The 12,762-nt window shown below is 43.4% G+C and overlaps 1 protein-coding gene across 7 annotated transcripts in view; it reads left to right on the top strand.

Moving 5' to 3' along the window:
* Nucleotides 1-11,577, top strand: part of APLP2 (amyloid beta precursor like protein 2) — a 56,649-nt gene extending 45,072 nt beyond the window's left edge. For 2 of the 7 annotated variants that reach the window (XM_083588553.1, XM_083588549.1), the window contains 7 exons: nt 2,066-2,165; nt 2,437-2,610; nt 3,178-3,213; nt 7,681-7,763; nt 8,935-9,009; nt 9,409-9,564; nt 10,053-11,577. In XM_083588553.1, coding sequence (XP_083444679.1) covers nt 2,066-2,165; nt 2,437-2,610; nt 3,178-3,213; nt 7,681-7,763; nt 8,935-9,009; nt 9,409-9,564; nt 10,053-10,154 — 726 coding nt within the window. In that variant the 3' untranslated portion in view covers nt 10,155-11,577. The remainder of the gene's footprint in view (nt 1-2,065; nt 2,166-2,436; nt 2,611-3,177; nt 3,214-7,680; nt 7,764-8,934; nt 9,010-9,408; nt 9,565-10,052) is intronic. The other 5 variants (XM_083588550.1, XM_083588554.1, XM_083588555.1 and 2 more) reach the window with 3 other exon arrangements.
* The last annotated feature ends 1,185 nt before the right edge of the window (nt 11,578-12,762 follow it).

Below are 12,762 nucleotides of genomic sequence, written 5' to 3'. Positions count from 1 at the left end.
ACTTGCCAAAACCTTCTCCCCTTCTTAGCAGAAGTATAGCTTGAGTCTTGAGGCAAAGCATAGAAGCATTTGATCACTTACCCAAGGCTTCGTTTTTGAGGAGCAAATTTTCCTAATTCTTTTCAATATGGGGAAAGGAAATTGTAACAACTCTCTCATGCATTTTCCACCAAGCTACCTCTCTGAGCAATTTTGCGTTCCTGTTTTAAATTTTGTTTCATAGCCAGGATTGTCGTCTTTGTGACTGAGAGGGTAAGAAGAAAAAAAGGGAAGGCATTAGAAGGCCTTGCCAAGGTCAAACAAGGTCACTAGCAGAGCTGGAAGCCAGTTTTCTGTAAGATGGGTGCCTTCCTGCTAGACAGCGCTGCTTCTGAGCTCTGCCAAGTGATGTTCTTTCAAAGAAAAGAACTGCCAAAGGTGATAAGTGGTTATTTTGGGTTGAATTCAGTAACTTACATTGTCTGCTTGAGAAGCAGGACTGGAGCATGAACCCAATTTCACCCAGCAGCAGTGGAAAATGCTTTCCCATTTGCTTAGATTGCTTAGTTTGGTAATGCTGAAATCCATGCTGCAGATCTAAGTGTATTCACATTTGTACTCTCCAGTGCTGGGGAGTTTTCTGAATGTTTTCCCTTTAGTCATTTGACTGACAAATGTTTCCCTATTCTTTAGTTTTGGCCCATCCTACTCGTATCCAAGTAGTGTGTCATGCAAACTTGTCTTCCCAGGGGATGGAGTCCTGTCTTCACACAGTCAGCTCACTTGATTGAGCAGTGTCCCTGCTTGTGAACTGGAGGCTTAGGCCACGATGGGCAGGCTGTGTCGTTGACCAATTGACATGCAAGGGACATGGGTGATCCCTTTCGATTCCTTACATTTTGGATTCACATCAAGCTCCTCGATCGATCCAGGAGATTGACAGACTGCCACGTGGAAAATTAAATTGCTTTCCTTCTTCTCTTTAAAAGTCAGATACACTTCAGACCATAAGAAGCAGTTCATTAGTGTTCCAGCTTGGTTATCCATATTAATGCATTCCATATCAGCTCCGTAGAATCCATTAATGTGCAGCACCCTCTGCAGGTCAAATACACGGTAGCCATAAATTCAAGAAGCCAGTGGGAAAGGTTGTGCCTGTGTACAGAAACAGGAACCTGGGTTGTAGATATGAAACCACACCCGGCCATTTTGTCCAGGCAAGCCTCCCTGAACAAAGGCCAGCATTGTAAGAGAATGTTACTGCCTCTGCTTTGAACAAAGTGCTGTTAAGCTACATAACCTCTCCTGAGAAAGCTGTTGCTTAGGGTAATGTACTATGGGGGAGTATTATTTTATGCTAGTTGTACTGGAAGCATAAGCATGACCCTTCAGATCTATATAGAGCTATACATAGATTCGTGCAGATTTTTCTTCTGCTACATAATAGAAATTATTGCTGGGTCTGGAAGGAGTCTTCCTTTGCCAGGCACCCAACTGGACAAACTTCTGAGGTTCTCAGGGTTATGGCTTAAATTACAGGGAAACTGGGTCTTTTCTCACTGTGGAGAACCTGCTATTGTTCCCCTTTTCCTTTTCCTCACTATTGCTTTAGCAGCAACAACAAAAGTTTTCTTACATCCTATATTAGGGTGAAACCCAATGCCTGGGTTGCCCAGTTAAGGTGACCTACAGGTGATAGCATTGCTTCGCAGTCACAGTATGTGGTGATGAACACTAGCTTAGATTGTATCTTTCTATGTAAAGATTAAGAACAGCCCTCCTGGATCAGGACAAAGGCCTACCTGGTCCAGCAGAATACAGTAAACTAAAACATCTACCAAGCAGAATGCAGTAAACCAGATACTTCTGGAGAGCCCAAATGCAGGATTTGAGTGCAAGAGCACTCTCCCGCTTGTGAATCCCAGAAGCTGCCTCTGACAGTGGAGGTGGAATATAGCCATCATGGCTAGTAGCCAGTGGCAGCAAATGTGAGGGTTCTAAAACTCTTTATCTCTAGAGCAGACTTACTTGTTTAAGTAAAAATAGAATTGATACTCTTTGTGAACTCTGCCCTCTCTCTTGGTAGGTGATGACACATCTCCATGTGATTGAAGAGAGAATGAATCAAAGTCTGTCCCTGCTCTACAAGGTACCTTATGTGGCAGAAGAAATCCAAAGTGAGATTGGTTAGTACCTTTGACCTCTTTTTACGATCCCTAAGCTAGTTCGCCAAAAGCACCAAAGCATTTTGGCACCTGAGATCAACAACAACAACAAAATAGCAGTACAAACCAAGTATATACTTGTGAAAAGTTCCACCCCGAGTATCTAGCAAATTATTTCCTCCATAGACGAATAAAAATAATCCTGACTCGAATCCAAGAGGTTGTGTTGAGTTTCTTGGAAACATCTTCATAGGACAACACTTTCTAACTAACTGAGCACTACTGCTTACAGACGAGCTCCTTCAAGAGCAGCGGGCTGACATGGACCAGTTTACATCTTCCATCTCCGAATCTCCAGTGGACGTCCATGTGAGCTCCGAAGAGAGTGAAGAATCTCCCCTTTTTGATGGCAAGCCCTTCCGTCCATTCCAGGTGAAAACTTTCCCAGCCTCACTGGAAAATGAAGGTATGTAGAATTGTGAAAGTGCTGCTGTATCTGCCCTGAGCTGACGCCATAGGTCAGCTACCCAGGTTAACATACTTGTCCTCACTTTTATTCTGGATATTGTTCTTGCCAGAGCTGCTTTAAAAGTAGCTCCTGACAAAAGAACAAGTAAGCAACTGGTTTCTAATTGTGTCAGACGTTGTCATGTTGAGGCACCTCCAATTCTATATTCCTTTTTAAGTTTAGTATTCCGATTTTAATTTGAGCACATGACAATGCAATAATGATCTAGCTTTGCTTTCTTCCCCGGATGCTTATTTTATTTTGAAGCTTGGCTGTGAATTAATTCCCATTTTCTTTCATAGGGCCCTTAGCCCAAGCTCAGTTTCATTGCACCTGTTGCTTGCTTTCTGCTGTTCAAAAGTTGGAATAAAACAAAAGAAGCTAGAACTTGCTATTAATCGCTAATCTAAATGTTGCCCAGGATCTGAGTTAGAAATCGTACACAAGCCTTTTTCTTTTCTCTCCTCTTAATCTCCTTTCTCTGCTATTTTTTTTTTTGTTCTTGTGTTTTCCCGCCTGCTATAGATTCTCAGCCGGATTTGTACCATCCAGTGAAAAAAGGTTGGTTCTAAGCTGATCCCTCAAAACGCCTTCTGTCATGCCCCCTGCCTTTCCAGTGTGTTCTGATAGCTTTTGCTTTTAGTTTCATAACATCAACTTCCACCTCCCTCCCTTCTGCTGATATAAAGCTTCAGAGATTAAAGTAGCCACCCCCTGTGCAGAACAAGTCAGTTTGGCTGCCTCTGATTAGTTGACTAATGTTCCAATCATGGTAAATGGTATACATACAGTGTTGCTAACATTGTAATACTGGCTTTAGATATGAGAGTTTGGTGTTCTCTAGCATTGGTAGTAGCATAGTGCTGTGAATGCTAATCAGTTTGTTTTTAGAGCTACTTGGGTGAAATATCAGTTTTATTTTAATTGCCCTTTCCCATCTGTTCTGCATCATAAACATTATATGGAATGACAAAGCTTGAGTTGGGCAGATCTTTTGGAATTCTACAGGTTAAAATATGTCCTACTCTGTACAGAAAGACAGAACACTGCTATTCCGTATGAAATACCTTGCAAGGCGTGTTGACCCACAGGTTTCCAATGGACAAGGCATATTTGCCAAAATGCACACAGCTGCAAATTCCATAAGCCTTCTTTCATTGGGGTTGGAGACCCATGTGCAGGATCCTTTCCTCAGTTTCTCTTCTGGTGTGTTTATTTTTACTGACTTATGTTCCAAGTCCTGCTTTGTAGCAAAAGCTTCTTTTTGAACAAAGGGTGCAACAACTGCTTAGAAGCTGTCCTCTTCTCAATGTGGGCTGTTTTGCATTTCAGCACCTCATAGTGGTATTAAGGACTGACACTCTTTACTCTTTTCCACAGTGTATCAGGCTTTGTTTTATAATTACTGACTCTGAAGCTACTAGGAAAATCTTAGCAAGTCTCATGCTTCTTGAATCAAGTTTCAACATGAATAAGCAACCGGTGTAGCTGCTTCAGGAAAAGGGTTATGCTAATCCTGAGAGCTGCCTTAGCTAGCACCAATGTTCTGCTGCAGACCAACTTCAAGGGCAGTCCCACATAAAATGCATTGTAATAGTCTAATCTGGAGGTCACCAGAGCATGGAATCCAGTGGCCAAGTCATTCCTGTGCAGAAAGAGCTGGAGCTGGTGCATCAGCTGGAGCTAGAAATAGACTCTCCTGTCCAACAAGGCCACCCAAGCCTCCAGCAACAAATGATGGATTGAGGAGTTCTTGCAGGCTATGCACCTGCTCCTCCTTGTGGGCAGCAACCATGTACGGAGCAAGCCATTTCCTTGCAAACATAACACCTCTGTCTTACCTGAATCCAGCCTCAATTTATTGGCCCACATCCAGCCCATCGCCACCTCCAAACCCAGAATACAATTGAAGCTCTTGTCCATTGAAACTGATTTGTTCTGTCTTCATAACTGCCCTGGAGTGAGCTTCACCTCACTAGGTAAACACGGCTGACCCAAACCAAGAGGAAACAGAACATTTTGCAGTCCATTCTCAGCTGAGTTGAGGCAGCTGTGAACTGTCGTGCATTTGTTTCTGCCTTCCTTTCCTGTTTTGATGGCTTTTTTTTTAGCACAGTGCCTGCCAGCTAGCGCTGCTTTTTACCCAGAGATGTATGTGAGATATAAAGAGCTTTTCCTCCAACAACTATTCCACTTAAGGCTGTTAAATGGTGCAGAACTATCTAATGGCACCTGTCTTAGCTGCCGAATTCCCTGCCCGAAGCCTTTGCTGTGCTGGCTCCTGAGAACTGGAAGTGCCAGAGAAAGGCCTATAAAGGCCTGAGGTTGACTAACCTGGAATGGTTAGGCTGAAAGTCTTTAGAAAATATCAATGATTGACTTTCACACCAAAAAAGCTACCAGGCTTAGTAAGCAAGGTGGACTTCCTGGAGCGTGATTGGAATCTGAAATAGCATTTCCTGAGAAACTTAGGCAGAGGCAGTAAAATCAGACACTTTGTCATGGATTGCTTTTAGTGGAACAGGTGAGCTGGATTCTTTGACCAAATCAAGCACGCTGGTTTAAATGCAACCAATTTTCTGCAACCAATTCAGTGCTTATGCAAAAGAAAAAGAAAAAGAAAAAAATAAAAAATAAATATCCCCTCACATGTACTCCAGCTTTAAATAAATGGGTTTTAATATTTGCACTGTTTCCTTAAAAACTAATATACTCAGTTTCAAGAAAATGTTCCTAAAGGTGTTGGTGAGGTCCCAGTAGAAATAGATGGTAAATGTAAATAATAAAATGGATGCATATAGACAATAGAGACAGAACAAGGCACATGCATGCCCACAGTGTAATTTGAAATCCTTTAGCATCTCTTTAAATAAATGTACATAAGTGGTTCACTTGAAAAGGTCACACAGTGTAAATCCTTACTCAGCCATAAATGGGGAGGAGAATTATGCATGCCACTTTGAGTTCCTTGGAGGAAAGGGGGGATAGAAATGTCAACAACGATACTGTTTTTGGAAAATAATTTTATATTAATCAATGGTGTGACATTAAAGCTAACCATTCATAACCAGCCAGATAAACCTGCAAACTTCTTGATCACGTCTGCAAATTGACAATGTATTGTGTGACACGAATATAGCTGTGTACTATATTTATATATCGGTTTGGAAGCTAACATGGCTTACATTCACTTTGTGAAGTACGTCACAACAGTTGGCCCAGATGGATTTTTCTAAAACAGTTTCCTTCACAGTGGCAAAGAGCTGCGGTCAATTAAGGCTACCTTTGTAGCACCTGCATAGGTCTCTGCGTCCCCTCTTACAGATAGCCTTTCCCAAGCTTGGCCAGGAATGATCTGGTTGCCCACACCTCAGTCATAGGGATATGTTTCAGGCAAGATGTATTGACGCCGAGTGCCACATCTGTGCTGGCTTTCGTGACTATGACCTTTTGCCAGCTGCCATGTTCTGCATCTTGACGTGTATTGGCTTCCTTGTTTGAGCATACCTCAGTGTGCCTATTGTCCTACGCCTGCCTGGTGAGCAGAATACAGTGAGCCTGCAACTTACACACACTTAACTTGTACACATTCAGCTTTATGTGCATAGCTAAAAATAACAAAAACTGGAAAGGGGGGAAAACAACTTTTGCAATCCCACCCACTATTGAATCCAATGTGTTTTCACTATACAGTACGTGACTTTGGCTTTAGGTGCTCTTCCCAGAATGTAACCACCATGTAAGTTTGCAGGCTTACTGTACTTGAACCACGAAGGTGTTTGCCTTTTAAAATGAGCTAACGTGTCATCAGCAGATGGAATAGATCAGCTTTCATTTCATAGGCACAAAGGGAGCTGGGTCAGTTTACTTGGCACCCTTGATGCAGGATCAGTCCCCCACCACAATGCTTCATCTCTTTCTGCTTGCTGTTTTTAGACTTCCTTTGGTGTCAGCATCCTATACGATGTCTAACCTGCCCACATGCTCTAGGCAAAATGTGACTACACCACTATTTGGCATTTTCAGGCAGTGAAAACAAAAGAAAGTCACTGTGACAGATGCCCCAAAACACAATTAATCATTCACGTGCCCTCAAAGAACCTTGCTAACAGAATACATGAACTCATCCCTGAGCACAACAAATGGTAGGGCAAGACGTGCAATCAGTTATGAAGTGTTTAACTGGTGTATATTGTATTTCCTTTGCACCATATGAAGCAAAATTTGGATATGTGGAGCATCTCAGGAATCCAGTGGCTACCTTGGATCCTTCTGCAAATCCATAATGCCTGCCGACATTTTGCAATATTCAGATATCAGATACTCTTTGTGACTTGAGTGGTTTGACTGTTGCATCAGTCTCTTCTGCTATTCCCCCCGATCAATGTATGAAAGCTCAGGTCTTAATGGAAATGCAGAGCGGGCTTGTTGATATCCTCCTCCATTATCACATGCAGTGTTTCATTGGGAACAGGCTGACTGATATTTGGAACTTCATTTGCTCCTCCCTTGAAATTGATTCTGGACTTGAGCCAGACACAGGACAGGAACTCATTAAGTTTACTCAGTGGGTGAGCTGTTTGGAATGACTTTGAGGCTCGTTCTCTAGTTGCTGATGTGCAGGCTTTCCAAAGGGACAATGCTGACTTTGCTGTGGCAGGAATATCTCTTGCATGCTGGCTCACATCCTGGTTTCATGGGGCATTTATAGCAGCCTCTAGGGACATCTCCCTTGGACCCCCATTGCTTTGTGCCATATCATACTAGCTGACTGTAGAATGGGTGTGTGCTTGAACCTTCTGGAAAAACTTCCATCATGTTTCCCCCATTTGCCAGCCCCCTTCTCATTGTTTGTCTTGCTAGCATAACACTTTGGTGTCCTAACAAGTGCATAATAAGGAAATCTAATAATGTGTATATATACGAGAAGCTAGGAATCGTAGTGTGCCATACAGACTGGGTGCCATACAGACAGGACAAAATGGCCTTTTCCATTATCTGATCTCCTCCTTTGTTTCTTCTGCACAGGATCTGGCATGGCTGACCTGGATGGACTGATTGGGGCAGAAGAGAAAGTAATCAACAGCAAGAACAAGCTGGACGAGAATGTGGTACGTACTTTTGCATTTTTATTTTTATTTTTTGCAGAAAACACAGAGCCTGAGATGTGGCTTGCTTTCATGTCGCCCGCTGCTTGCTTGATAGTCACTAGACTCATTCCATATGGTGCAGGGGAGGCGCAGATTACTGACTTGCAGCTCCCGCAGGCTTCCCGCATGTGTCAGAGACGGAAGGGTAGGAGTGTGAGGGAAGCAGAGCTAGCATCCTCGACCTGGACAGCTTTATGGATGTGGGAGGCGGAACAGAACCCTTTGGTGCTCTGGCACAGGCTCCACCGACAGATTTGTCAGCTATTTTGAGTGGCAGCATCTTCTGTCAAGTGTAGCAGGCTGTAGTGTTTAGAGATGATGCTGAGATGTACTCTGTGTTTGCACCTCCTGTCTACATCCTTGCTGAAAACTGTAAATAGGAGCTTGTTCGGAGGCAAATTACTTTATCTGGTTGATGGAATGCAAACCAGGCTTATTCTATTAAAATGTAGCCAGCTGACATCTGTGTCGCATCACAAGCATTCACCACCACCAGGGAAAGCTTTAAATATAACCTAACAAGATAGAGATAGATAGATAGACAAGATAGAGAGAGAGAGAGAGATAGAGAGAGAGAGAGAGAGAGAGAGATAGATATAGTCACTTGAACCTTCCTACATCTTGCTGGCTGCTGTTCCAGCATCTTGCTGGGCGTCCCTGGCAGCCATTCATATTTAGTCAGAAGGAGCCCTGCATGCACATAAATGCACACACGTTGGGACTTCCATTTGGGAACAGGAGGCCTGATTAGCCAGGATTCCTGCTTGAGTGGAGGAGTCCCTGTGTATTGTATCTACGTGCACCTCCTTTACACTGAATATGTGGTGCATAGTCACCATAGTTAGTGCACCAGATTCCTTTCTCTTGCGTTTGTGTGTTTGATGCCTTCTTTTACTGGTTTTGCAAAAGCCCTACCTTTTTAGCCCTGGAAGCTATTGGGGTTTTGCTCAGCACATGAAACCTGAGCCAGAGAGATGGGTGTAATGACTTAGCAGAGTTTTGCTATTTGTTTAGTTTAGAAGCTGCTCCTTTTTTGCAAACCCAAGGTGATTTTTCTATGCACACCCCTGCCCAGTATTCCTCCTTTCTGTCATTAGCTCCTTGTGTAAAATTCCTTCATGACTGTTTTCAGGTAATTGATGAAACCCTTGATGTGAAGGAAATGATTTTCAATCCTGAGCGAGTCGGTGGACTGGTGGATGAGCCGGTATGTATATAGCCACCACCCCAGGCTTGCTGTTAGGAGACTTCATTCCCTGACCTGGGTGTTAAGTAGCACTGTGTATACCTCTTCTAGTTCTGAATATGCCATGAGCGTTGCAAAGAGCAGTAGGCCCAGAGTTTCCTGGAAGAAACGTTTTGTTATTGGCCACGTAGGAGACACGTAAGCAGAAGAGGTCCCATGTGTGTGTCACGTATCTGAGAAGGTGTTTTGCAAGGTGCCCCCCGCCAGCCAGATCACAGTGAGAGGGATCAGGGCGAGACCATGACCAGGCACATCTCATGCTTGCTGTGGCAGTTGGTCAAAGGAAGGTGCCTCCCAAGCTAGTTTAGTCATGTTCATTCCCAGCTCTCAGCCCCTCCACATCACTTTCTTCCTGTCCAGGAAAACGACAACGCGCTCCGTGACGACTTCAGCTTCAGCAGCAGCGCTCTCATTGGTCTCCTGGTGATTGCTGTTGCCATAGCCACAGTCATCGTCATCAGCTTGGTGATGCTGAGGAAGAGGCAGTATGGAACCATCAGCCATGGGATCGTAGAGGTGAGAGGGGCCTCGAGATTCATCGCCTCTGAGAGAGGGGGGATTGGATCAGCCTGCTGGGTGGGGGAATGGGGTTGCAGCAGTTGCTCTCTGCTGATTTGAGCGTTTGGCAGTCAGTGGCCTTATGTGGTTCAAAGCTGAAGGTATAGCTTTAAAAAGAGAGAGAGAACTTCTATTATCCTCTCAGTTCACACATGCACAGAACATACAAATCATCAGGTTCAGAGCAGTGACTGCAAATCACTGTCATTTTAGCTATTGGCTTGATCATGTGCAATAAGGCATGTGGGAAAGAGCATTCAGATGGGAGTTGAGGCTGCTTTTCTTAGGGAGATGATGGAAGTTGAATCTCTTGCAACGAAGACCTCAGCTTTAAGAGATTAATACCCTTAAATTCTATCCAGGGAGCAGGCCCCACAAATGCGTTTAGCCCAAGATGCTTGCATACCTCCTCTTCACTCGCTAACTGTTGGTTCTCTTCTTTGAAGGTTGACCCGATGCTCACGCCAGAGGAGCGGCATCTGAATAAGATGCAAAACCATGGATACGAGAATCCAACTTACAAATACTTGGAGCAGATGCAGATTTAAAAGTTGTTGAAACCACCGCAGCCCTGACCAGCAAAGGATCAGGGTAGGAAGGGCCAAAAATGGTCCAGTATTTTGGATCAGCTGTTGACCAACTTTTGCTTGAAGAGGACTTCATATTACATTCAGAACTCCTGGATCATTTAAGACTTAATTACTACTGTAGAGTTGCAAATTCCATTCTTTTAAATGGGTGAGGAAATGATAATATAACAATATATGATATATAAACCTTAAATGGGAAAATGGATCTATTGCAGATATTTGAGATGTAGTTTTTTTTTTCTTTTTTTAAGAAACTTAATCTAATGAGAGAAAATCCCAGTGCTGTCGTATTGTCTGATAACAAACTCTCTGTATAAATGAGATATGTTGTTTTATTTCTGATACACCACTTGTATATTCAAGGTCATGTACCAACCACATTGTATAAACAAGACATTTGTGGCTCTTTGGTCATTCTGGCTTTTATATATACATATATATATAAAAGCAGTATTCCTTTTTTAAAATAAAGTTTTCACCAAAGTCACCAAAAAATTGAAATATTGGGGTTTAGGGTCTTTGGGAGACAAATAAATAACCAGGGAAGCAAATTCACAATAATGGAAACCTTATATAAATTCTCAGATTCCAGTGACCTGTGCACATCTTCTTCTGCTGCTATGTGGCTTGGTTTTCAAAAATCCTAGATCCTATAGAGGTAAGGAGAGGAAATGCTTCTGCCTTAGTGAAATATTGGGACCTGGTTTGTGCAGATTGGGATTGCACACTTTGTCCACTTTTCTGAACCTGGTCATTATAGAATTGGAAGCCTGCAACGTTCAACTTCAAATCCTTTCCCTGCAGCCTAAGCCAGCCTCCCTTAGCAGCCACTATTCTAAGAGACCCCTTCTTTGTTAATGTACCCAGGCCCACTCCTTTCATGGTTAATCATGACCGTTACAGATTAGGGAGGCTGTTGTGTCTTCCCAAGGAAGCTGGAGTCAACACTGGGGTGTCTTCATAACGGGAGACACCTGATACAGTTGCAAATAGCCCAGGCATTTGGGGGAGCCCATGATTTATTGCCACTTTGCTCTCCATTATGGGTGGGGTTAGGGAGGGTAGAGGGGATAATGTCCGAGCGATGGAGAAGGGAAGGGAATTTGTGAAGCGTCACGGACACCGATCCGTTCACCACCATGTCTTTGTAATGCTTGTATAGTTGGTGTTAATGCTCACAGCTTTTTTAAAAATTCTGGAGGTTCTGGTAACCTGTGGTGTATTATTTTATTTTCTATTTTCTGTGACCTTTCTTTCCCCCTCCATCCCTTACCATGTCTCTTCCCACTATGCACAGATTTACTTAACCTGCAAACTCCTTAGTGTGGTCTGTGGGGAATGTAAAAAGTTGGAATCACATCAATAAACACTTTAACTTCCAGATCGGTTCCTGTGTCTATCCATAAAGGCGCCTGGTGGTCTCCCATATTTTCTAGCCAGAGCTCTGGGAAGTTGTAAATGTAACCCATAGCTTTAAATTGGGTTTGCCATAAACCTCAAGGACTCTTAAGGGTCTCTTGCTACTGAGTGAGGAGGCTCTTTGCCTTGGCCTCCCCTAGCTTTTCATTAACATTACCTTACAGAGCAATGGCAGTGCCGAAGTAGTTGGGTTTATTGTAATGGCTGTGTTGCCAAGTTGCAGCTGCTCTGTTGTGAATTGATTTGCTCCCAGAAGGCACTGTACTTTGCTAGACCGATCAGAAATACAAAATTTAATGCTTGGTAAGGGATAAAAAAGAGACAAGAGGCCATCAAGACCCATTGGGTCATCCTGGCATTTTTGATCTCAGGTTATTCTTTCCCATGAGCGGTGGAATGACACAGAGCAGTTGGAAACACCCAAGATTAAGCATCTTTAACTGCAATTCTGGGGGAGTTTGATTAATGCTGTAGATGCCCAAGAGGCAAATTTGAACTGAATGCCAAAGCTGCATGTGCGACTAAACTGTATTATTATCCAGGGGATTAGGATAGATTAAACATACCTGAAAACACTGTGTTCAAATGTGGACCCAAAGAATGTAACCACAAGCTTACCCGAAACTATAACAAGACTAAAATGTCCCCAAATAAACGTCTCAGTTATCCAAAGAGAAGGATGTTGTACCTCTGGAAGTCCTGTGAAATTAATAGTGGAGCTATTTGTCTGTGGATTTCTATGTGGTTCTGCCAAAGTTGTTATGGAGATTCTATGCTTGCACTTACACACAGAGGCCTGGTTTGCAAGCTGAACTGCGGCTAGGTGTGGCCAAGCAAGTGTGCAAGTGCTTGGAGCAAACATTGTGGACCATATGTCACTTCTCCCTCTGCTACTTCACCATCAGGAGTGAAGCCATACTTGGACTAACCATTGTGCTTGAACCTGTGCTTGTGGTTTCTCTCATTCCAGCCCACATTTTCACTTGGGGTGGCAGCAGGACCTGGGAAGGAGTGATGCAGCTCCCGTTTTTGCTCCTTGCCCTTGCTTGCTTGTTCAGCGTGCTGAGAAGTGTTGGGAGACCTCCCTATCCTCCCCACCCGAGCTACAGTTCCTAGAATTCCCTAGGGAAAGGGCTTGATTTTTAAA

This window comes from Podarcis filfolensis (genome assembly GCF_964270895.1).
Source record: "Podarcis filfolensis genome assembly, chromosome: 15".
NCBI classification, from domain to species: domain Eukaryota; kingdom Metazoa; phylum Chordata; class Lepidosauria; order Squamata; family Lacertidae; genus Podarcis; species Podarcis filfolensis.
Note: the sequence above shows the minus strand (reverse complement) of the source record. Positions and strands in the feature narration are given on the sequence as shown.